The sequence below is a fragment of the Orbicella franksi genome, chromosome 7, assembly GCF_964199315.1.
Source record: "Orbicella franksi chromosome 7, jaOrbFran1.1, whole genome shotgun sequence".
Lineage (NCBI taxonomy): Eukaryota > Metazoa > Cnidaria > Anthozoa > Scleractinia > Merulinidae > Orbicella > Orbicella franksi.
Window position 1 is genome coordinate 12,499,881 of NC_138151.1, and position 26,790 is coordinate 12,526,670.

At 39.6% G+C, this 26,790-nt stretch overlaps 1 protein-coding gene and 1 pseudogene across 2 annotated transcripts; both read left to right on the top strand.

The window, feature by feature from the left end:
• The first annotated feature begins 224 nt into the window (after positions 1–224).
• Positions 225–25,235, top strand: LOC145491951 (uncharacterized; annotated as a pseudogene). Its single transcript, XR_014049900.1, has 3 exons — positions 225–330; positions 8,335–11,481; positions 21,796–25,235. The product of XR_014049900.1 is annotated as an uncharacterized LOC145491951 (transcript).
• LOC145491947 (tetratricopeptide repeat protein 28-like) lies at positions 11,480–14,433 on the top strand. Its single transcript, XM_081471249.1, has one exon. It carries the CDS (start codon positions 11,791–11,793, stop codon positions 12,919–12,921), a length of 1,131 nt encoding a protein of 376 aa, XP_081327375.1. The 5' UTR covers positions 11,480–11,790; the 3' UTR covers positions 12,922–14,433.
• Positions 25,236–26,790: the final 1,555 nt, after the last annotated feature.

Consider the following 26,790-nt stretch of genomic DNA (forward strand, 5'->3'; position numbering starts at 1 on the left):
TGTTGAAATGTGAAGTAGAAGTCGAATTTCATCAAAAAGTTCACAAGAAAATGGACTGATGAATATAATTTAAGAGCCGTTGGACGGCTATCTCGTCTGGAGTTAAGCAAAATCGTTAAAGGCCTTAGAGAAAGATCAAGTGCAGAGAACAATTTCTTTTTTTAGTTTCCGCTTGGCACGTCAGATTCTATGAAACTGAAATGGTTTTAACTCATGGTTAATTTATGCGAGGAAAACAACTATAAACAGTGACCACACACGGACGCCCCTCTTCAGTTTTTCCGAATACTTGAGGAAAGCGGACAACTGTACACAGACTACTGCGCAACGGTAAGTTAGTCGTTATTTTCTTTAAAACAATATATAATTTCGGCTTCTAATGAGACAACTTTAGCTTATCTATATTGCTTATTAGAGATACCATAAAACCTGCTCAAAACCATTGTATGGCTTAGTGGTTAAGGCGGGGAGGTCCTTAATCAAATTTCCCTCCTAGCATTAGTTGCCAGCAGGCTATCGGTGACTTGTTTTAAGAAATGCTTCGTGTCTCTTTTGACAGATCAGTATTAGAATTCCCCAAATTCAGGCTTAAGAATGCTCCGTAAGAAACTAAGAACTCAACACCCAAATATTCTATAAATACTAGCCATACTGTATGCCCGCGGGGTGGGGGTGGGGGGGAACGCATATAAAATGGACGGGGGTGCTCGTCGGAAATTTAGGAAAGAACCCCTAAGAGATACATGTACCCAAATCATGCTTTGTGGGCGTGGCTTGAATTTTTTTACCCTTAAGAGGTGCCATCCTCCTGGGGCAAGAAACGCGGGCTCACGAAACGGCTGGAAATCGAGCCCACGGCACATCAAACTAGACAATTTACAACCGCGGGTATTGCACTACCCTGCTGGGGGAGCGAGGTACTGAGGATAACGAGTAGTGAAAGACAAGTTTATGTTACTCGGTCTCTCGAGGCGTAATTCGGGCTCCTCAAGCTCATGTTCGTTCCTAAGTTATCATTTTTAGTAAAACTGTAGAATTCACAGAGGAATCGCAATTTGTTGTTTTAATTCCGAACCTCGCCATTAATTTTTAAATGCGTTCCATGCATCCCGCTTGCTGAAGAGTACTTTGCTTCCGCCAACAAGTTTCAACCAGAGCATCCCGCCAAACCCCTGCGTAATACGTCTTGCAGTGTTTCGTAGTTTTCACTTTTAACCTTTTCCAATGTGAACGTAGTACAGTTAATGTGTTTCTTTTCCGGCCTTTATCTAACCAGTTGGGAATAAATATAGCCGAGGCTAATTCAAATAATCGCAAAGTCGAAGCTGTTTGGTTCTGTGATTTCAGGGTGTGTTACAATGAAAATGGGGAAGAACGCATTCGATCAAATCGAGCAACCTACATCAATAAAATGGTAAATTTACGGTCTCTCTTGTCATAAAAATATTATTATAACTTAAGAGACCGAGCAATATCAGTCCTTCTATTAAAACTTGCCTTGTTTGTCTTTAAAGCGTGTCAATCTTAATAGACTATGACAAGAAACTGAAGGTCCATTTCTTATTGATCAGTAACACACTTAAAAAGGATCAAGTGCAGGTATATATTTTTTGTTTTCGCTTGCCTCGTCAGATGCTTTGAAACTGAAATGGTTTTATGGATTGATAACTCATGAGCAATACAATTATCTGAAGAAAAATAACCGCTTATCTGCAGTTTTTCTTGAGGAAAGCGGACGGCTGTAGACAGGCTACTGAACAATAGTAAGTTATTTAGTCGCTAGTATTTTCGTCTTGTTTTTTTTTTTAAAGCAATCTATAATTTCGGCTTCTATAATGCTACTTACCATATCCATCTGGCTTGTTCCAAATAACACGAACTGAAAATTTCCTCGAATAGTTGTGTAGCCTACTGGTCAAGGCGCGCGGAGGTCTCGGAATAAAGTCTTTTGTTAGCAGTTATTCGCCAGGAGTCTATAGATCCACCACTCGCATCTCGTTACCCTACCGAGAAGGCCGACACTAAGGATAACGAGAAATAATCAGGAAATTCCGACCGAGTTGATTTTGTGTGGCCCCTCGAGGCGTATTTCGAGCTCGTTGATCTGATGTACGCTCCTAAGAGAACAGTTAAGCAAAACTGTCAGGTTGACAGGAAAAGTGCGATTTGTTGTTTTTCACTCAGTATCTCGCCATTCAATTCAAAAGCCTGACACGTCCCGATCGAGTGCCGAAGAGTGCATATTATGTTTCTACCAACTGAGGTGCGTGTATTAACATCCCGTATCCCGCTATATTCAAACCCCATTCCGCATACCGCCAAGCGCATGCGTGATGTGATCATCCGTTTCCTTGGGATTTCGGAAAACAACCAAATTTCCACATTTTCGCATTTCAAATGGACGCTTTGTAGCACAGCTATATATCACTCAAATTTGAGTATGCAATCCTTTACCTAGTATCTTTACTTCTACAAAGGTATTGTTACTGTTAATTTGATATTCATAAATTGTTTAGTCCATTTTTAAGAAAACTATTTGCCATCGGATTCATTTACAAACACTTTCTGACACCGTTGTATACCCGCCAAGATGGCTTCTATTCCAAATTAAACCGTGATCTGACCTGTTATATTCGAAATCAATGTAGTGAGCATACTGTAAAAGAAGGCTTGTGGAAGGAGAAATTTCATGCTACTTGCAACGATACTCATTCCTCATTTATTCTTCACGTGTGCTTTTTATAAGTGATATATTCTACCCTTAGAAATGAATTGTCGTTACCGTTAGAATTTTGCGTTTAAATTAAGGTAAAGTTAGGTCTGAGTCGAGTGAAAGTATCTCATCTTGCCAGAGCTTATCCTTGTTTACATGGCATTAAGCCACCACAGGTGGCCCAATTTCAGTATATTTGCATCATTATCACTTTACCAGACATATATAAAGTATAAGAGAGCGTAATTACTGATCACCTTCTTTGTAAGAGATCGTATGGAAAATACTGCTGTTGCTGTTAAGTGTACGAAATTGGAAATAAAAGGTTTCCCTCTAAACTCACCTAAGTTTGAAATTGAAAAGCTAGAAATAACACGCAATGGCCTCTCACTGTCATTACTTTATTTCAAAGTCACCATTTCCAAAGAAGGCAAAAGTTCTTTCGAGTTTTACAAAAAAACCAGCAAAAAAACCACTATTGGAACACCATCAATCAGCCATTCCCAAAAAATCAAAGATAAACTTCATTCGCAATGAGCGGAAACGCATCGAAGATAAATGCGCTACTGAAAACGACAACCACAAAACACCAAAATATGTTTGACGGCATCCTCCATGTCAAGAGTGAATTTCTCTAATTAGCAAACATAAAACGACAAAGGTCGAAAAATAGATTTTTCTCTCTCTTCGTCCACAAATAGCTCTTTTGCTTTGATTACACATTCTCCTGCTCTTCATTCCGCTGCCTTTTCTGTGTTCCGCCTAAGCTTTCTAGACCTCTGTTTCTCATTTCCACTGCATTTTCGTTGTCAACTTTCTGCTTGTCGTTTTCCACGGTGTCTTTAGCTGCAGCTTCTTTTTCGGCTATTTCTTCCAGAACCTTTTTCCACCTCACTCAAATCACATTCAATTCTACTTGCCTTCTCTTCGTCTTTCATCTTTGCTTTAAATTTCTCGCTCAGCAGTATATATCTTTCCCTAACAGCACGCTTACTGACTTTGAATCGGGGAAGCTTAAGGCCGTTCAGATCGGTTGTTTGGAACTTTTTTCCCAGATTTGGCCTCTAGATATGCTTCATTTTTTGTACTTAATTAAAGGGTTCAATGAATAAAATTTCTTGACACAAGCAAATGTCATCGTTTCCTCCGTCCACTCCATGTTTGATCTGAAAAATCATAATAATACCTAGCTTCAGCAAACTTTTCCTCAAACGAACTCGGGTAAATTATCTAGATTAAATTTCTGGTTTAGCTTTCATTAAGAAGAAAAATGAATTGAGAACAACTTGCTGGACTGTTTTCTTTGAACTCGTTTCCATTTAGGCTTATTTACACACACGAACTTTCGAAGCTGTTTAGGAAGAGAGAGAAACTTCAGTCAGTCAGTTTTCTTCTTTAATTAAATAAATTCTACAACCAATTTACATCTGTCAAAAGCTAGAAAAAATATTGTCACATCATCTATAAATGTGCGATAAATTTCCGTGAAATGGCCTTACAAAAAGAAAAATTTACTCACGTTTTAGACACTTCTTCGTTTTGACGTCGCACAAACAACAATTACGGCGGGAAACCTTGCCCAACGGCTACCGGAAATGTGCAAGCAATAGACCAATTTCGACGTATTAAAATTCAGCCTAAAACAATAGACCTCAGTACGAGGCTCTGGGAAATAACTACAGAGTTTGTGGGGTTTATTCCTTAAAACTTCGTGTTGAGGTCTATTGTGTCAAGCTGAATTTTAATTGATCGAAATTGGTCTATTATTTTCAACTTCCGCTCGCCGTCGTAGGCATCCGCCGCCTTCGTCCATAGTGATGACCACTAGCATGACAATTTGTTGTTCGTCGGCACTCGGCAAGGGTGAGAATCAACGTCTTCTGTATTTGTTTACCCAGTTAGTTCTAAATGCCAAAATTAGGATCTTTTGATGCATGTTTTCATTTTTTTGGTTTTATTTACGTTTGGATGGATATAAATACTTTGTAGAACTTGTAACCAACAGCTCCCGCGACTCGATTCAATACTGATACCGATTGCAAAATTCGAAGTTTCATCAAACGCGCATCCATTCTGTACTTTTTGTTTGGCAGTTCGAACGGCTGCCATCATCCGTTGGAAATATTTCTTAGGCCATTCGAACGGGTAGCATCATCAGTTCGAATGTTTTTCTTTAGTCGTTTGAACGGTATTTGAAACCGTTTTAAACGGCTTTAACATCCTTTCCCCATCCGTTCGCTAGTCCTTCGCTACCCATCTGTTAGCCGTTCGTTCTGACCAATTAACGGATATCTGTTAGTGTACGTTTTCGCGTGAGAGGTCACATTCTATTGTTTTTTATTCGTAATTGTACCTTATTATTTATGCAAGTGAATATATGAAAGCAGGCGCCATAATCGGCGACGGAGACCGTAAGCGCGCGCCATTTCAAGCATTGGGGTTGTCCCTATGATATGGGACAATAATTCTATTTTTAGAACAAATTGCGCCATCGCCTGCGGCACAGGCGCGTACATGCTGCGAGGATTTCTGCGGATGTCGCGCGGGGGAAATGGCGTCCGAAATTCCCGAAATCTTTTATGTTTTTGGCCCACAACTCAACGCGTTTACTTCTGTTGGAATTTTGCTTAATTAAGTATTTCCGTCGTAAGCTGCTCCAGTTTGAGTGAAGTAAGACCGTGTCGCATTTAGGTATGTTCCGCTTTAAGCTTATATATATCGCTGACCAAGTTGTGATCCGACGGATGCTTCTTTTACATGAGCTGTATATTACCCCACTTTGAATTTCACGTATGTTGAAAATTAACAGCTTTTCCATCACACAGCAAAAAAACTAGCTGGATATAGTGATAAGTTAATAAAGATGGTGAATTTTAAGCTCGGTAATGAAATGTGAAGGTGAATTAATCAACATGACACGAGCGTGGGACAAAGAAAAATTCTGAGTCCCCGACAGGAATCGAACCCATGACCTCCCGAACACCGGGCGGGCGCTCTATCCACTGAGCTACGAGAACTCATGGAGAGCAAGGTCATTTAACTGAGTTCATATATGATAGGTGTCCTGCATACTGCTAGGATCAACGCTATCATATATGAACTCAGTTAAATGACCTTGCTCTCCATGAGTTCTCGTAGCTCAGTGGATAGAGCGCCCGCCCGGTGTTCGGGAGGTCATGGGTTCGATTCCTGTCGGGGACTCAGAATTTTTCTTTGTCCCACGCTCGTGTCATGTTGATTAATTCACCTTCACATTTCATTACCGAGCTTAAAATTCACCATCTTTATTAACTTATCACTACTCACGATGAATTCGATAGCGTTGATCCTAGCAGTATGCAGGACACCTATCATATATGAACTCAGTTAAATGACCTTGCTCTCCATGAGTTCTCGTAGCTCAGTGGATAGAGCGCCCGCCCGGTGTTCGGGAGGTCATGGGTTCGATTCCTGTCGGGGACTCAGAATTTTTCTTTGTCCCACGCTCGTGTCATGTTGATTAATTCACCTTCACACTAGCTGGATATATTTAGATATAGCAGAGCTTCAGGACTTCATGGTTTCCTAGCTCCTCTTACCACACGCTTGCGAAGAATTTGCCAGTCTATCACGACCGAAAAGTAAAACAAAATAATTGCTAGTTTGAGTTTCGCCTGAATTGTAAGCAACGCTTGATGTTTCATCAAGGCCCAATAACTTTACGTCCGTAGATACTGCTCAGTTTTATTTGTGTAAAAATCCAGTAAATTCTCTGTTGTCGATGAATGAGAGCGCCCGCCGATGCGTGTTTTGTACAGTCAGCAAACATGACAAATTGGACTTCCGCCGCGCCGCACTTTCGTGTGAAAGCGTACATCGAACTCAAACAATAACTCTATAGTTTTAAATATGTTTAAGATTGATAAATGTTTGAAAACATATTAAAAGCTAAGCTGGAAATATGTGAATAAAGCAGAAAAAATCAGCAGTTACAATGACGCTTTCTTTAATCAACTTCGAATAACGATTTCGATTTTGTTGATCGAGTTATCAAAACTCCTTGTCTATTTTCATTTTCGCAGTGTAAAACTTCACTATGCTTATGTTGAAGAAACACACATGGTGTTAGTAGCCTTTTTTGCGTTGGTGAAATTTGTTGCAGCATCTCAGCACAAAAGATAACGAAAGAAATCTTTGTCAAGATTTGTTGACAATTGAAAACACCGACTCGGACTTGAAAGTGCACTCGCTGCACTATGCAAATGAGCTACTTGTACGCGTCAGACTTTCCTTTCAAATACTTTTGCAAACTCGCCAAACAAACAGAAACAATAAGAAACTATCAAAACAGGGTTTGGTTATGATTAAGCATTGTTTGGGGAACTCACAAATTAACTCGATACCAGAGTAACGAGTTTTCTTACATAGCTTTTCTTCATAGAACAAGCGCAAAAGCTTACGCGTACAACTAGCGCGAGCATTCATTCACAGCGCGAAATCGAAGTCATGTTTTCGACCCTGAAAAACTCACCTTTTCCATTAGCTCAGAGCATAAAACTACATATAAGAGCCCTGGTTCTTTTTCCCTGCCTTATTCCCTGCCATCGTTGTGAAAAATCGGCAAGAGCATCTCGCAACTCTCACCATTTGATCAGGCAACGTGACAACATCCACGCGAGAGCCCCCGACATGTGCGTGGATCCGCGCGGATATATGACGTCAGGATGGCGCAATTTGTTCTAAAAATAGAAAAATTGTCCCATATCATAGGTGCGCGCGGATCCCAAGACTTACGGTCTCCGTCCCCGATTACGGCTCCTGATGAAAGACCATACATTTCACAGTTCAAAGAAGCCGAAGTGCGCCGCAAAGTATGGTGTACACTACACTTGAAAACACGCTTGACCAATTGGAAATGGAAGCCAACCGAATAAATAACTTTATTGAATTTTATTTAATTGCAAGTTAGATGACTTGCTTGAATTTCATTTTCATAGACAGACTAAACCACCGTTTTGCATATCATCCGACACCAAATGCGCTTTTGCAAATTGCAAATCAGCTGCTGTTTCAAGTTTCAGCCAGGTCATTTCTTTGCAACCGAACAACTCTGTGGAACATTGGACGAGTCACACGGAAATGCATTGCCCTCTTTGCCGAAAACCTCGTTGTTGGTTCATTCTAGAGAAATACAGAAGTTGTCGTTTGTGTTGTTTGTGTCTTAAGCAGCAAAGCAAATATATGCATTTCTTCACGATTGTACTGCCGAACAATCGCATTTGTGATATGTATGACTGATTTCACCGCGAAAATGCTTGAATTAATATTATTCGTCATAACGGGGGTAAGCCAAGTTTTCTAAAGTACCACTCGAGATTTTCAAGTGCAATAGAGTCAAGTGCTTACTTGAAACTAACTTAACTTCTAGCGTGAAGCCAAGTAATGACGCAAACGTACTGATCTTGGGCCACCTGTGAAGCGTTTAGGGGTACTTATTTCTGCTCCCACCTCCTTCCTCCCACCTCCCTACTAGATAGGTTTTATGTTAGTCCATAGCAAGATTACCCACCGGTACACCTTGGTGGGAAAAAAAAGCAAAGGTATGATATTATTTGACATCTAACAAAAGTTTGATTTTCCAGATCATCTTTTTGCACGGTTAAGAAACGAGGAAGCTATGAACAACATAGAAGACATCTTACAAGTCATCTGTATTGGCTTGGCTGTTGTTACTTTCCTTCTCAACACTGGTCGTGGTCTCAAAGCCATTGAGGTCTGCAAAGAATGTTTGATTTTCCTAAATAATGAAGTGCCTAAAAAAGAATACAAATATTTCAATTTAGTTAACATTGCTATATATAGAGCCCTGTTCAGAGCGTACTGTCTTGTGACTGATTATACAAATGCAACAAAATACGGCTGGAAACTTCTTCACATTTATCGCGAGTGTGGCGAAACAACAAATGAAGGGATTATCACGTTAACACTGGCCAACATATGTGAACAGCAATTTAAATACGCAGAAGCAAGAGAACTTTACAAGTGCGAAACGAAAATCGTGAGAATAATAGGAAATAGAAATGAAGAAGCATTCTTTTATGGAAAGATTGGAACCACGTCTTATTGTCTCGGTGAATATGACAAAGCTAAAGAAAACCTTGAGAAAGCACTTGCCATCAGGATACAAATTGGCGACAGAGCAGGACAAGCAGCAGATTACGGAAACCTAGGAGCTGTGTTTCACTCTCTTGGTGAACATGGCAAAGCTAAAGAATATCTTGAAAAAGCACTTGCCATCAGGATAGAAATTGGTGACAGAGCAGGACAAGCAGCAGATTACGGAAACTTAGGAGCTGTTTTTCAATCTCTTTGTGAACATGGCAATGCTAAAGAATATCTTGAGAGAGCACTTGCCATCAGGATAGAAATTGGTGACAGAGCAGGACAGGCAGCAGATTACGGAAACCTAGGAGCTGTGTTTCACTCTCTTGGTGAACATGGCAAAACTAAAGAATATCTTGAAAAAGCACTTGCCATCAGGATAGAAATTGGTGACAGAGCAGGACAAGCAGCAGATTACGGAAACTTAGGAGCTGTTTTTCAATCTCTTTGTCAATATGGCAATGCTAAAGAATATCTTGAGAGAGCACTTGCCATCAGGATAGAAATTGGTGACAGAGCAGGACAAGCAGCAGATTACGGAAACCTAGGAGCTGTGTTTCACTCTCTTGGTGAACATGGCAAAGCTAAAGAATATCTTGAAAAAGCACTTGCCATCAGGATAGAAATTGGTAACAGAGCAGGACAAGCAGCAGATTACGGAAACTTAGGAACTGTTTTTCAATCTCTTTGTCAATATGGCAATGCTAAAGAATATCTTGAGAGAGCACTTGCCATCAGGATAGAAATTGGTGACAGAGCAGGACAGGCAGCAGATTACGGAAACCTAGGAGCTGTGTTTCACTCTCTTGGTGAACATGGCAAAGCTAAAGAATATCTTGAAAAAGCACTTGCCATCAGGATAGAAATTGGTGACAGAGCAGGACAAGCAGCAGATTACGGAAACTTAGGAACTGTGTTTCAATCTCTTTGTGAATATGGCAATGCTACAGAATATCTTGAGAAAGCACTTGCCATCAGCATAGAAATTGGCGACAGAAAAAGTCAAGCTTCATGTTACGGAAACTTAGGAACTGTGTTTCAATCTCTTGGTGAATATGGCAATGCTAAAGAATATCTTGAAAAAGCACTTGCCATCAGGATAAAAATTGGTGACAGAGCAGGACAAGCAGCAGATTATGGAAACTTAGGAACTGTGTTTCAATCTCTTTGTGAATATGGCAAAGCTAGAGAATATCTTGAGAAGTCAGTAGCCATTAGGATAGAAACTGGTGACAGAAAAGGAGAAGCAAGCTGTTACGGAAACTTAGGAACTGTGTTTGAATCTCTTTGTGAATATGGCAAAGCTAAAGAATATCTTGAGAAAGCACTTGCCATCAGCATAGAAATTGGCGACAGAAAAAGTCAAGCTTCATATTACGGAAACTTAGGAACTGTGTTTGCATCTCTTGGTGAATATGGCAATGCTAAAGAATATCTTGAAAAAGCACTTGCCATCAGGATAGAAATTGGTGACAGAGCAGGACAAGCAGCAGATTACGGAAACTTAGGAACTGTGTTTCAATCTCTTTGTGAATATGGCAATGCTACAGAATATCTTGAGAAAGCACTTGCCATCAGCATAGAAATTGGCGACAGAAAAAGTCAAGCTTCATGTTACGGAAACTTAGGAACTGTGTTTCAATCTCTTGGTGAATATGGCAATGCTAAAGAATATCTTGAGAAAGCACTTGCCATCAGGATAGAAATTGGCGACAGAGCAGGACAAGCAGCAGATTACGGAAACTTAGGAACTGTGTTTCAATCTCTTGGTAAATATGACAATGCTAAAGAATATCTTGAGAAAGCACTTGCCATCAGGATAGAAATTGATGACAGAGCAGGACAAGCAGCAGATAACTGCAACTTAGGAACTGTGTTTCAATCTCTTGGTGAATATGGCAATGCTAAAGAATATCTCTAGAAAGCACTTGCCATCAGGATAGAAATTGGTGACAGAGCAGGACAAGCAGCAGATTACGGAAACCTAGGAGGTGTGTTTCAATCTCTTTGTGAATATGGCAATGCTAAAGAATATCTTGAGAAAGCACCTACCATCAGCATAGAAATTGGCTACAAAAAAGTTCAAGGTTCAGTTAACGGAAAATTAGGAACTGTGTTTGAATCTCTTTGTGAATATGGCAATGCTAAAGAATATCTTGAGAAAGCACTTACCATCAGGATAGAAATTGGTGACAGAGCAGGACAAGCAGCAGATTACGGAAACTTAGGAATTGTGTTTCACTCTCTTTGTGAATATGGCAAAGCTAGAGAATATCTTGAGAAGTCAGTAGCGATCAGGATAGAAGTTGGTGACAGAGCAGGGCAAGCAGCAGATTACTGCAACTTAGGAACTGTGTTTTTCTCTCTTGGTGAGTATGACAAAGCTAAAGATTATTTTGACAAAGCACTTGCCATGAGCAGAGAAACTGGTGATAGAGAAGAAGTCTGCTATAGACGATTAGGAACTTTGTTTCAGTCCCTTGGTGAATATGACAAAGCTGAAGACTATTTTGAGAGAACACTTTCAATTAGTCGAGATATTGGAACCCTTGACAAAGAGATACACTCGCTTTGCAACCTTACAGTAGTGAAGTTATCCCAAGGAAAAATGCAGGAGGCGTTTGACTGTCTGCTCCTGAGTATGGACAAAAGCGAAAGTCTGCGTGGTTTTCTAAGAGACAACGATGAATTTAAGATATCCTTTTCAGACGTTCACAATTTTCTCTACCGGAATCTTAGTTTAATGTATTGTTTCTCTGGGAATTCCAACAAAGCCCTTTATGTTCTCGAGCTGGCACCAGCTAGAGCTTCGGCTGACTTGATGACGACTCAGTACTCCATTAAATGGCAAATCTCAGCTAACCCGACGTCATGGTTTGGCATTGAGAATATTATGAAAAAAGAACGCAATTGTACATGCCTGTACATTTCCTATTATGCTCAATTTGTGTTTTTGTGGATTCTCAAAACAAGCGGTGTTATTCATTTCCGAACAAAAAAGAGTAGACGAAAATATTGCTGGTGCAAGACTACTTGGCAGTGTAGACGAATTCTTTGCTAAAAGCTTTCGAGGTTTTGATATTTCACCCGAGGGAGATTGCGAAGATCGACCTTTAACTGCTATTGGGGAAGATTTAAGTTCACGCTCGGAAGAGGGCCTCGCGTCTTCGCGACCACAAGAGGATGGTAATGAAAGGAGTGAATGCCCCAAATTACCCATTTCTTTGTGTCATAGAATGCTCATCGGTCCCGTAGTGGATTGGCTTGAGCAGCGCGAAATCATCATTGTTCCTGATCGTTCCTTGAACCAACTTCCATTTGCCGCATTAATTGACGAAGACGGAATGTGTTTATCCGAAACATTTAGGATTCGCATCGTTCCTTCTTTGACGACTCTCAAGCTCATTCAGGACATTCCAGCAGACTATCATTATCAGAATGGAGCCCTAATCGTGGGGGATCCAGATGTTGGTAGAGTACGTTACAAGGGAAGAAAACAGAGGTTTTCTAGATTACCCTTCGCAGGAAATGAAGCGGTCATGATTGGGCGACTGCTGGGTGTACAGCCTTTAATAGGAGAGCACGCCACAAAGCAGGCGGTACTTGAAAGGTTACCTTTAGTGGGCCTGGTGCACTTTGCTGCACATGGTGATGCCCAAAGAGGAGAAATTGCTCTTTCACCCATTCGCTCTACTAACAGGATTCCAAAAGAGGAAGATTACCTTTTGACGATGCCTGACATTGCGCAAGTTGAACTGCGAGCTAAACTGGTGGTACTTAGCTGCTGTCATAGTGCACGTGGGCAGATAAGAGCCGAGGGAGTTATTGGAATCGCTCGAGCATTCTTAGGATCTGGTGCACGGTCAGTACTTGTGGCACTTTGGGTAATAAACGACAGTGTTACAGAGCAGCTCATGTGTCGTTTCTATGAACATCTTGTTCTCGGGGAGAGTGCCAGTGAATCTCTTCACCAGGCCATGAAATGGATGAGAGGTAACGGCTTTGTCAAGGTATGCGAATGGGCACCATTTGTGCTGATTGGAGATGATGTAACATTTGAGTTCTGAAAACCCGAACAATAAGAGTAAATTTTCTTGAATACGAAACAATTGACTGTGAACCTGCTTTACAATACAAATTTAAGTTGAGTGATGGGCGGACATCGCAGCCTACTTTAACTGGTTTTAAAGGGTTGGTAAAAACAGTTTCCTTTCAGGCATGATTGCTGATTACTACACTAGCTAATCTTGCTTTGGTTTTTGGTCTAATTTTGTGATCAAACATAATAGTTAGTAGTAGAAGTAGAAGTAGTAGTAGTAGCAATAGTAGTATTTTTCTCTAAGATATTAGGTTCTCAGCCTCACTGCAAATTCGAGACAACATAAAGTCATGTTTGCATGTATATATGTATATCGTGTTAGCGCAATAGGCCATATTCGTATTTCCTGTGTTAGACTGGAACTAGCTTGGAACTGAGGGGAGTCATTTCAAATGTAAATAACATTAGTCTCTTTTTAATGATGTCCCATTGCAAGCTAATTCCAGTTCATCACCGAGAATACGAATATGGCCTATTTACAACGGGGCTTCACCCATTTGACTATAAGATGGCGAGCTCGATTGTATCTGCTGATTCGCCCTTCGCGAACTATCACAGCTGTTTTAGATCGGAGCTTTCGAATGTTTACATTACTTACAACAACCTTGTCTACCAGGTATTGTAATCCAAGATGGAGTCCATGCATATTTTTATGAACTGCGCACCGTTCACGTTCTTAATGTGTTCCTACCCCTGGCGTGTTGTCCCAATACACAAAAGTTTGAATCAAAGGGACAAGTTAAGGTTTTACAAGAAATAATTCCGTAACAAGAGTGATTTTCAAGACTGTAAAGTAGTAGTAAGTCATCAGTAATGAGTGAGTAATCAGTAGCAGTGATCAATAGCTAATTTCCCGATAAAAGACAATACATTTTATGCAGACAAGTAATAAGAAAATGAAAAATCATCAGCAAGGTGATATCATCTTGAAGTACAACTAAATACTCAGAACTAACATTAACAAAAATGTGTGTTATTGAGTAAAGAGAATTAGTATTTTGGACGGTTAATGTTCCGTATACATGGAGAAAAGTTTCTCTGGTTAAAATATTACCTACCCGCCCCTCCACAAGCCATTTTTTTTTATCAGGGTCCACATGGTGCGGGTAAACTCCCGCGCAACGAGCTACAGTTGGACCCAGTCACTGGGCGACAACACACTGATAGTTACCTTTAAAAGACAATTGACTGGAAATCAGTTGTTAGTAAATATATTTTATATTTTAATTTTAGCAGACACGTTCACATTTAAACGAGCCCCAGGCTCACTGGTGAAATGTGTTTAAATAAGGTACTTACGTACTTACTTACTATTGCCAAGCAAAAGTTTTCACTTTTCACACCACACTGGTAAAGGTCAGTTAATACAAACTTTGAGCAATGTACACAGTGTAGGTGAACCTTGATGTCACCTAGAGTCTGTTGTGCTTGTCATTACCATGTAACTTAGTTTAATCACAATGTAAACTTCTCCACCGGTTGTATTATGCAACATTGTAAAAGCTCAACTGATTAGAAATTAAAACAGAAGTATCCTTTGGAAGCATTATCAAGTACTTTTCATGGGACTTGAATTTTTTTTTTTTTTCGCACACGTCAGCTACACGTAGTTACTTCGAGGTTTGATTGGTCCACAGGATTTTCTGTGTTCTTTATGATTGGCTAGAGTGATTATTTTGATTTTGATTTTACAACACACAATTGAAAACCGCTCTATCGTTATCTTGGTATTCCAAGTGCTCTTTCGTGTTTGAGAGACAGCATATGGTCCTAATTTTAGCCACGTGATTCAGGCGTTATATGGGGCGTGTCCTTTTCTGTGTTGGATGTGTTTTTTTGAAGCGGCTCCACATGTTAACCCTACCCATTGATCTTTCACGACCTGGAGAGGGGTTGGATTTCGCCCACGGAGAGTCAGTGACCTCCGTAACTTAAGAAATATATAAAAAAAGAAAATCGAGCGTACGGGGCTTAAAATACATCCAAAAATTTCTATTCTGAGCTAGTAAATCAGGATGATGACATCATATTACTTGGCAATTACGTCATATTATCCAAAGCAGCCATCTTAGATCCACCATCTTGGATTCTTGGGTTAGAAAACCATATAAAATGACTCGATACAAATCAAAATGAAAAACTTCAAGGTAAATAACATTTTCCAGATAAATTTAATTTAATTTAATTATGCAAATTGAAAAAGTTCTAAACGGATAAAGTCATCTCGGGTAGTTTTAGCCCCCGGCGATCTCAGGTTTTAACGAGCAAATTCAGGGCCGGTTTAACGTGTAAATTTCACTCTCATGAAACTTTGCAGCTGTCGTCGAGGAGCTAAAAATGTCAGAACTACGTACCAAAGCTTCCTTAAAAATCCATTCACATCCTGTATTTTGTAAAGCTATTCATCTAAAAATCATTAACGTGAAAACCCATAAAAAAGTCCTGGAAAGAAATGAGCAGATATTAAAAGAAAATATACAACTGTGGTAACTTCAATTACAAAAGCGCAAACCTGTGAAAAAGAGTAACTTACAACATGTTTCCTTCAGTGTTCTATTTGAACGTAAAAAACATTATTGAGGATGGACAAATATCGGTTTCACGGCTCTCTTAAACCCACATATCATGGTGACACTATGGTCACGGTTCAGCATCCACTTTGCCAGAAATTAAATACTCGATTTTGGCAGCGAAGGAAGTCACGTGGAACCAAGCCATTATAGTCAGCCACGGACGTCCATGTGCGCCGTCGAATTCTCCTATCCGGGATCTCACGATCATTACAAGAAGGACAGCAGCTCGAAGAAACTCGATTAACTCTTCACTGTTGTCGTGGTAATCCATAAATGCCACCCTCCCGCCAGAATTGGCAATTGCTGGGTTTTGGGTATCTCGCAGGACTTTATGCATGGCAAAATCTTTCTATCATTTGTAAGAAATGAAGTCGTCCTTTTTGACCCAGATTAGTATGCTGAGCCCAGTATCGAAATTCTGTGAAGATAAGGGTGGAAGTGTTGAATGTGTTTAACAGTGGTTTACACATGTCTAAGATGCCAGCAAGTGGCACATAATCAGCGACTCAATTCGCACAAACTATTTGTATAATTTTGCCTCGCACTCTTTATGTAAATTCATTTTTACACCTTTATTAACTCGCAGAATATGAAAATGGCGTCACGAAGACTCCGAAACGTCGGTTTTTTCGTTAGCTTTACGCATAGCTAAATCCTTATTGATAAAAAAGGAAGGAAATGAAATTTCTGGAACTCACGAAAAAGCGTCATCGTTATTACAATTTGGGATAGCTGCGTTATCCCAAAACATTACAGTCAACAACAGTACGGGTGTAAGCAAACCTGCTATGAACAATAACACACAGGCGGCCCTCCGCAGTTCAGTTTTTTTCTCGAGGACGGCTGTATACAGTCTAGTGCATGCGGTAAGTTAAAGCGGTAAGTTGCTTTAGTCGCTAGTTGTTGCTGGTGTGTTTACAACGTATAATTTCTGCTTCCACGCCACTTGCCATAGCCATCTTGCTTATCCGGGATATAAAACGTCCTCAAATAATTCAGATAGTGGTTAAGGCTCGCGGTGGTCACAGAATTAAAGCCCTTGCTAGGAGTGGGTTAGGAGTCACGTTACCATCCTGTGAGAGGAGGAAACGGAAGATAATGAGCTGAGGAATGGAATCGGAACAGTGTTATTTTGCGTGTAATCTCGAGGCGTATTTCTTGCCACTTGAGCTGATGTAGTCTCTTAAAAGAGAGGATTAGTTAAGCAAAACTGTGTAGTGTGATCACGGAGGATCGAATTAATATTTTCTTCATTCCCATTCCGCCATAAAAACGCTTTCCGCATCCCGGGGGCCGGAGAGTGCAAATTATCTTTCCACCACAAAGGTATTTCCATCCCGTATCCCGTTATATTTTAAACCCATCCCGCATACCACCAAGCCCTTGGGATGATCATTTAGCTGCATTTGCCTTCTTGGAATTTCGGGAAACGCTCGAGCGTTTCGTAATTTTCACTTTTCAGTGGTAAGTAGTTAATCTGGTATTGGTTTCCCTCTCGCCAGTTTAGAGTAATTTCTAACTAGGATATTTACAAATTAAAATCACGAAGCGATGTCTCAACTCAAACTCAAAGCTGTTTGGTTCTGTGATCTCCAGGTCTGTTGAAATGGAATTGGGGAACTGAAGAATATCATCAATTAAATGGTGCAAACTACATTATATTTAGTACCCGACGCAAAGAGTAATTGCACAGACATGCGTGTGTTAAAATGTGAATTGGAAGTTGGATTTCATCGAAACATTCGCAATAAAATGGATTGATGAATATTATTTGAGAGCCGTCGGATGGCTATCTCGTCTGTATTTAGCAAAGACGACAGTTCAAAGGTAAATCGTTAATGGCCTTATGGAAAGATCACGTGTAGAAAAAATGTCTTTTTTCCAGTTTCTGCTTGACACGTCAGATACTGTGAAATTGAAATGTGTGGATAATTTATGCGAGGAACACAGTTATTAACAGTAACACACTGATGCCTCTCTTCAGTTTTTCTTAATGCCTGAGAAAAGCGGATGTGGCTGCTCACAGACTACTACACAGCGGTAAGCTATCCGTTATTTTCTTTACAACAAAGCATAATTTCAGCTTCTAATGATATGACTTATCATGTCCGTCTTGCTCATTCGAGATCATGAAAACCTCCGTCAGAAAATTGTGTAGCCTAATGGTTAAGGCGTAAAGAGGTCCTGAATCAAGTTTTCTCGCTCGCACTAATAAGCTAGCAGTCTAATGGTGAGGCGCTGTAGCAAATGCTATGTGCATCTTTTGACAGGTCATTACAATTCCCCACATTCAGGCTTGAGAATTGGCCATAAATCAATAAAATCCAAATGTATACATACCGGCCCTACTCTACGGACGAAAAACAAAACAGTGCAACATTATCACGTATCAATAAACCTTCAATCGTTCGTACACAGCTTGATTTAGCCCTAGTAAAACTTTGTTCGATTTTATCCGAGTAAATAACTCGGGTCTCAACGGCACATCGAACTAGACAATTTACAACCACGGGTATTACATTACCCTGCTTGGTAAGCGAGGAGGATAACGAGTAATAAAAGACAAATTTATGTTGGTTACTCGGCCTCTCGAGGCGCAATTGGTGCTCCTTAAACGTCCATGTCCGCTCCTAAGTAATCATTTTTGTAAAACCGTAGAATTTACCGAGGAATTGCAATTTGCTGTTTTTGTTCCGTACAACGCCTTTAATTTTAATTAAATGCGTTCTACGCGTCTCGCTTGCCGAAGAGTGCATATTATGCTTCGGTCAAGAAGTTTAATCTCGCATCGCGCCAAACCTCTGCGTAATACGTCGTGGAGTATTTCGTAGTTTCCACTTTGAACCATTTCCAGTAGAAACTTACTACCGTTAATGTTTCTTTTCCGGCCTTTATCTAACCAGTTGAGAATAAGATATAGCCGAGGCTAATTTAAATAATCGCAAAGTCGAAGCTGTTTGGTTCTGTGATTTCAGGGTGTGTTACAATGAAAATAGGGAAGAACGCATTCGATCAAATCGAGAAAACTACATCAATAAAATTGTAAATTCACGGTCTCTCTTGTCATAAAAATATTATCGTAATAGACCGAGCAATATCAGTCCTTCTACTAAAACTTGCCTTATTTGTCTTTAAAGCGTGTCAATCTTTACAGACTATGACAGGAAACTGAAGGTCGAATTGTTATTGATCAGTAACACACCTTAAAAGGATCAAGTGCAGGTATATATTTTTTGTTTTCGCTTGTCACGTCAGATGCTGTGAAACTGAAATGGTTTTATGGATTGATAATTTATACGAGCAGTACAATTATCTGAAGGAAAAACAATCGCTTATCTGTAGTTTTTCTTGAGGAAAACGGACGGCTGCACACAGGCTACAAAACAATAGTAAGTTATTTAGTCGCTAGTTTTTTCTTCTTGTTTTTTTCTTTTAAAACAATCTATAATTTCGGTTTCTATAATGCCACTTACCATATCCATCTGGCTTGTTCCAAATATCACGAACTGAAAAGTCCTTCGAATAATTGTGTAGCCTACTGGTCAAGGCGCGCGGAGGTCTCGGAATAAAATCTTTTGTTAGCAGTTATTCGCCAGGAGTCTCTAGATCCACTCGCATTTCGTCACCCTACTATGGCCGACACTAAGGATAACGAGGAATAATGAAATTCGACTGAGTTCAATTTCTGTCGCCTTTGAGGCGTATTTCGAGCTGGTTGATCTGACGTACGTTCCTAAGAGAACAGTTAAGCAAAACTGTTAGGTTCATAGGAAAAGTGCGATTTGTTGTTTTTCACACAGTATCTCGCCATTCAATTCAAAAGCGTAACACATCCCGATCGAGTGCCAAAGAGTGCATATCATGTTTCTACCAACTGAGGTGCGTGTGTTAACATCCCGTATCCCGCTATATTCAAAACCCATCCCGCATACCGCTAAGCGCATGCGTGATATGATCATCTGTTTCCTTGGGATTTCGGAAAACAACCAAATTTTCACATTTTCACATTTCAAATGGGCGCTTTGTAGCTCAGCTATATATCGCTCAAATTTGAGTAATGAATCCTTTACCTAGTATCTCAGTTTACTTCTTCAAAGGTACTGTTACTGTTAATTTGATATTCATAAATTGTTTAGTCCATTTTTAAGAAAATTATTTGCTATCGGATTCATTTACAAACACTTTCTGACACCGTTTCATACCCGTCAAGATGGCTTCCAAAACCGTGATCAGACCTGGTATATTCGAAATCAATTTTTACGACAAGTGCAGAAATTCTCGCACGCTCATTGGCAACTTTCACAGTCAATAAGCGGACAGAGACATGATTTGACAATTTATGCGATGTGTCAACGAGCGAGTGCGGGTAATTTGACAACTTGATTTCGTAAAAAAACAAATTGGCGTCAGTTTTCCATGCGTCTGTCCTATTATTGACAATGAATTTCTTTATAACATTGGCAAAGTAGCTGTGGATCTACGAGGCGATAGGCGAGTGGATTTGCAGCTACTTTGACAATGTTATGGCGAAATTCATAGTCAATAACAGTACAGACGCATGAAAAGTTGACGTAAAATTTGTTAAGTAGTGAACACACTATAAAAGAAGGCTTGGAAAGAGTAATTTCTTGTCACTTGCAATGACACTTATTCCTCATTTATTCTTCACGTGTGCTTTTTATTTGTTAATGTAAGGTAAGGTTCACTCATGGCTTGAGCAAAAGTTAACGTTGCGTCGCCATTTTTATTGGTAATGTTATAGTCAAAGTATCTCATCTTACCAGAGCTTATCCTTGTTTACATGTCATTAACCCACCACAGGTGGCCCAATTTCAGTATATTTGCATCATTATCTCTTTACGAGACATATAAAAAGTATAAGAGAGCGTGATTAATAATTTACTCATGACCTTCGTTTTAAGAGATCGCACGGAAAATACTGCTATTGCTGTAAATTGGCCATAACACATTTTCCTTTAAACTCATCTAAGGTTGTCTTCTTGTCATTTATTATGATTTTACAGTGTTGTAGGCGTCTTAACGACCGATTAAGGTTTATTTTGCCTTCACTACACAACCAAACACACTCAAAAGTTGAGGCATAGGCGCTTTGGTCAGCCAGGCTTAAGATATGCTTTAATTAAAACAATAAGCTTACAACAAAGTGGATAAGAGAGACATCAAGTAACGTCCTAGATGGGCCAAAGCCGGACACCTAAACCCCAAAACCTCTTGTTAGGAAAAATAAGGACCGTGTGCCCCCGACCAAATGCAATGGCACCACCTTTGGGATTTTAAGATTGATCTATAAACAACAGAATCAAAGATAAATCAGATAACGCTAATTACACAATAAAAATAGACCTTATGCGAAAGTGATAGTGGCAAGGCTGACCGTAGAATGTCACAAGTTTCAACCGTCTCTTCTTACAAACTTTCTACCCATGAGCCTTCGCGTACTACGCTCGCACCCAGTTCTCTGTTCCGTGTCGGCAAAATATCAATTTATGTCAATACCGATTATCACAAATTACATTTTGTGAGTAGGGCGGTTTTCTTCTTTGGGTGCTGCAACAACAGTATTTTCGATACGATCTCGTACAACGAAGGTAATCATTAATCATACACCCTCTCTTTTACCGTATAAATGTCTCGTAAAGTGACAATGACTCAAACATGCTGAACTTGGGCCACCTGTGAAGCGACTAGGGGTACTTATTTCTGCTCCCCCTCCCTCCTTCCACCATCCTCCTAGATGGGTTGCATGCTAGTCCATAGCAAGATTACGCACCGGCATTAAATTGCCTGGTGCTCAATTGTACCGCTGGTTTGGTAAAGGTACGAAGGTATGATGCTAATTTACATTTAAAAAAAGTCTGATTTTCCAGATCATCTTTTTTCAGGGTTTAGAGACGAGAAAGCTATGAACAGCATGGAAGACATTTTACAAGTCATCTGTATTGGCTTAGCTGTTGCAACTTTTCTTCTCAACACTGGTCGTGGTTTCAAAGCCATTGAGGTCTGCAAAGAATGTTTGATTTTCCTAAATAATGAAGTGCCTGAAAAAGAATACAAATATTTCAATTTAGTTAACATTGTTATACATAAAACCCTGTTCATAGCGTACTCTCTTGTGACTGATTACACAAATACAACAAAATACGGCTGGAAACTTCTTCACTTTTATCGCGAGTGTGGCGAAACAGCCAAGGAAGGGAATATCACGCTAGCACTGGCCAACATGTGTGAACACCAATTCAAATACGCAGAAGCAAGAGAACTTTACAACAAAGCCATGAAAATCATGAGAGAAATAGGCGATAGAAATGGAGAGGCTTATTCTTCTGGGAAGTTTGGAGCCATGTCTTATCGTCTCTGTGAATATGACGAAGCTAAATCATATCTTGAGAAAGCACTTGGTATAAAAATAGAAATTGGTGACAGACAGGGAGAAGCAACCTGTTACGCAAGCTTAGGAATTGTATCTGAATCTCTTGATGAATATGATAGAGCTAAAGAATATCTCGAGAAAGCACTTGCTATCAGAAAAGAAATTGGTGATAGAAAAGGAGAAGCAACCTGTTACGGTAACTTAGGAGTTGTGTTTCAATCCGTTGATGAGTATTACAAAGCTAAAGAATGTCTTCAGAAAGCACTTTCCGTCAGGATAGAAATTGGTGACAGAATAGGAGAAGCAGCAGATTATTGCAACTTAGGAGCTGTGTTTAAATCTCTTGGTGAATATGGCAAAGCTAGAGAATATCTTGAGAAGTCATTAGCCATTAGGATAGAAACTGGTGACAGAGGAGGAGAAGCAGCGGATTACGGCAACTTAGGAGCTGTGTTTAAATCTCTTGGTGAATATGACAAAGCTAAGGAATATCTTGACAAAGCACTTGACATCAGGATAGAAATTGGTGACAGACGAGGAGAAGCAGCAGATTACAGCAACTTAGGAGCTGTGTTTAAATCTCTTGGTGAATATGAACAAGCTAAAGAATATATTGAGAGAGCACTTGCCATCAGAATAGAAATTAGTGACAGAAAAGGAGAAGCAAGCTGTAAAGGAAACTTAGGAATTGTGTTTGAATCTCTTGGTGAATATGGCAAAGCTAATGAATATCTGGAGGACTCACTTGCCATCAGTATAGAAATTGGTGACAGAGAAGGAGAAGCAACCTGTTACGGAGACTTAGGAATTTTGTTTGCATCTCTTGGTGAATATGACAGAGCTAAAGGATATCTGGAGAAAGCAGTTGCCATCAGAAAACAAATTGGTGACAGAGAAGGAGAAGCAGCAGAGTATGGAAACTTAGGAGCTGTGTTTAAATCTCTCGGTGAATATGACAAAGGCAAAGATTATTTCGAGAGAGCCCTTTCAATTAGTCGAGATATTGGAGACCTTGAAAAAGAGATTGAATCTCTTTGCAACCTTACACAGGTGGAGTTATCCCAAGGGAAGATCCAGGAGGCGTTGGACTATCTGCTCTTGAGTATGGACAAAAGCGAAAGTTTGCGTGGTTTTCTAAGAGACAATGATCAGTTTAAGATATCGTTTTCAGACGTTTACGATTTTTCTTACCAGAAACTTAGTTTACTGTATTGTTCATCTGGAAATCCTAACAATGCCCTTTACGTTCAAGAGTTGGCACGAGCTAGAGCCTTGGCAGACTTGATGACGATTCAATATTCTGTTACATGGGAAATCTCAGCTAACCCGATGTCTTGGTTTGGCATTGCGAATATTATGAAGAAACAAAGTAACTGCACTTGCCTGTACATTTCTTATAATTCTCAATTTGTGTTTTTGTGGATTCTTAAATCAAGCGGTGTCATTCATTTTCGGACAATAAGGGTACACGAGAACATTGCTGGTGCAGGATCACTTGGCAGTTTAGACGAATACTTTGCTAAAAGTTTTCGAGGTTTTGATATATCACCTGAGGGAGATTGCGAAGATCGATCTTTAAATTGCATGGAGTCAGAACTAAGTTCAAGCCGAGAAGAGGGCCTTGCGTCTTTGCGACTTGAAGAAGATGTAGATGAAAGGAGTGAAAACCCCGAGTCAAGCCTTTCTTTGTATCACAGAATGATTATCGGTCCTGTTGCGGACTTGCTTAAGGAGCGCGAAATCATCATTGTTCCTGATCGCTTCTTGAACCAACTTCCATTTGCCGCATTAATTGATAAAGATGGAAAGTATTTATCCGAAACATTTAGGATTCGCATCGTTCCTTCTTTGACGACTCTCAAGCTCATTCAGGACATTCCAGCAGACTATCATTATCAGAATGGAGCCCTCATCGTAGAAGATCCAGATGTTGGTAGAGTACGTTACAAGGGAAGCAAAACGAAGTTTTCTAGATTACCCTTTGCAGTAAATGAAGCGGCCATGATTGGGCGACTGCTGGGTGTACAGCCTTTGGTAGGAGAGCACGCCACAAAGCAGGCGGTACTTGAAAGGTTACCTTTAGTGGGCCTGGTACACTTCGCTGCACATGGCAATGCCGAAAGAGGAGAAATTGCCCTTTCTCCCGTACGCTCTACTAATAGAATTCCAAAAGAGGAAGATTACCTTTTGACGATGCCTGACATTGCGCAAGTTGAACTGCGAGCTAAACTGGTGGTACTTAGCTGCTGTCATAGTGCACGTGGGCAGATAAGAGCTGAGGGAGTTATTGGAATCGCTCGAGCGTTCTTAGGATCTGGTGCACGGTCAGTACTGGTGGCACTTTGGGCAATAAGCGACAGTGCTACAGAGCAGCTGATGTGTCGTTTCTACGAGCATCTTGTTCGCGGGGAGAGTGCCAGTGAATCTCTTCACCAGGCCATGAAATGGATGAGAGGTAACGGCTTTGCCAAGGTTCGCGACTGGGCACCATTTGTGCTGATTGGAGATGACGTGACATTTGACTTTGGAAAAGAGGAAAAATACGAGTAGGTTTCTTTGAATAAGAAAGCTTATTATTAATTTTAACCTGATCCTGGATTTGAACACAAATTGCCAGATTCTAATCATGGTAACCATTCAGCAATAAGATAACGAGGTAGAGATTTATATCGGCAGATTTGCCCCTGATCTGCTATATAATATATAATAATAATATTACAATCCGAGGACCGTCGAGTTATGGTCGAACTGGCATAACCTAGCTACTGACCGACTTATCAAACAAACAGAAAATCTTTTTATACAAATTTACATATTATATTTATTCCAGAAGCAAATTATATATACATTTACGTCAGAAAGTTTTTCAGAAAACGCGAAATTGAAGCTTTTTTCAGAAATGGATTAGTCTCTAGTGTCGTCTGTTGATCACTACACGGTTTTCTCAAAGCAGAAGAGATTTCATAAAACAGCTTGGTACGAAGCATTAATTTTTAAACTTACCTTCGTGATCCCTTAGTTCCATTAGAAGAATTGCTAGTCCTAAACAGTGCTTTATTGTTGATTAGAATTAGCTGCATGCATCCGACGGGATGGTTGCACCTTGGTTTTCCCGGGAAGCTCATGCAGGTAGTTATTTTTATTTTGTCCTGTTGATAGTAATAATAACGAAAATTTTAAAAGGATGACACATCAGTGTATTAAACACTAGTACTGTTATCAAAGGGGTCCTGTAAAGTCAACTATAGTGAAATTAGGGTAAGAAGCTAAGGTGAATAAAGGTAAAAACGTGCAAACAAAGGCGTGCAAAATTAATGAAAATGTTCACTTTAGCATTTTTTAAACACAAGTCTTCAAGTTATAGATCTAAATTCGATTGGTAATTCATTAAAAATGTTGGCTCCTTGATAGTGAAAGCTCTTCTGCCCAAATTCAAGGCAAACTTTAGGTAGTTTCACTGATAAATCGTTGTTCCTTGTGTTCTTAGAGTGAAGTGATCTTTCAAAGTAGGTCTTAAGGGTGTGCAAACATTATTTTGAAGACATTCGAAGACACACTGACTGCTTTTGCGCTTAATTACGTTTTATGCTGATGGTAGTTTTAGATCGCTGTTACCAATAATTTTCAAATTGCATTGTTCAATGTTCTTTATCAGACCTTTTCGGGTGTCTGACCAACCAAGACCAAGTGATCCACAGTATGTAAAGATAGGCAAGATCATTGTTTTATAGATTGTTTTAGCAAAGTTTTGGTCGATCGACGAACAGATTGACCTTAAAAGATTAGCTCTGCCCGCTGCTTTCTTGTAAATTCTATCAAAGGGTGATGTAAGGTTCAAATTTGGGTTTAGGTCAACGCCCAAGTACTTGTAAACAAACGTGTTGTTGATACGTGTCCCACTAACAGAGATATTAAGCTCATTCCCCTGAAGATTGATTCTTTTGGCAGTTCCAAAGAGCATAGCCTCAGTCTTCCCTTTTTTTTTAACACACTGGGGATTTAACCTCCTCCCAGCGCTAAACAGGTGCAAGTACACCAATTTTGCTTCGTTTTTCGTTAAGCTTTGCTTATATCCTTGGATTACTGTCTTGATCATTTTAGTTGGAAAAAACTGAAAAAATGTAAAAAATTATGACGTCATAATTAATGACGTTAACAACACGTGATATATGACGTTTATAATTTCACACTATAAACCACATCAAATGATAAAGCACGACTAGGAGAACAATGTACTGAAAACCGTTTCTCAATATGACAGATATTTTATGAATTATAACAATTTAAATTAGTTTCAGTGTCCACCCGGAACAATACTTTTTCCTTAAATTCAACCCTCTTGGTTTACTTTCTTCAGTTTTCATTGAAAAATGCTACTAATTCGATAAAATGAAGATCTTGGTGTACCTAACAATCGTATCGTTTTAGATTTTTTGTTTTCTCCTTTAGAACGATAATTTATTCTCTTAAATAATAGCTGACGTAACTTTTTGTGACGTCACACAATAGTTTTTGGTTGCTTATAAACGCATGAATAACTTTAATTTGGATTTTTTTAGCTATACCCGTTCTTTTCATCACAAGCAATCAGCCTGCAATATAAGTGGAGTTGCAAACACGAAAAAGAACTTTCATTTCAAAAATTTTATCTCAGGGGTATCACTGCTTTACTGAATGAGCATTCCTTGAAGTTGAAATTGTCATATCTCCTTTAATATTTCAGATATTAAAAAACGGTTTTCAGTTTTCAACTTCTCTCATTGCCCTCTTTTGAAAGCGTTAAAATAATGTTGGAATTTCCAAACTTTAAATTAAGAGTATGGTTTGACGTCATCGACAATGACGTCATCATCTGAATTTTTCTGCCACTTTT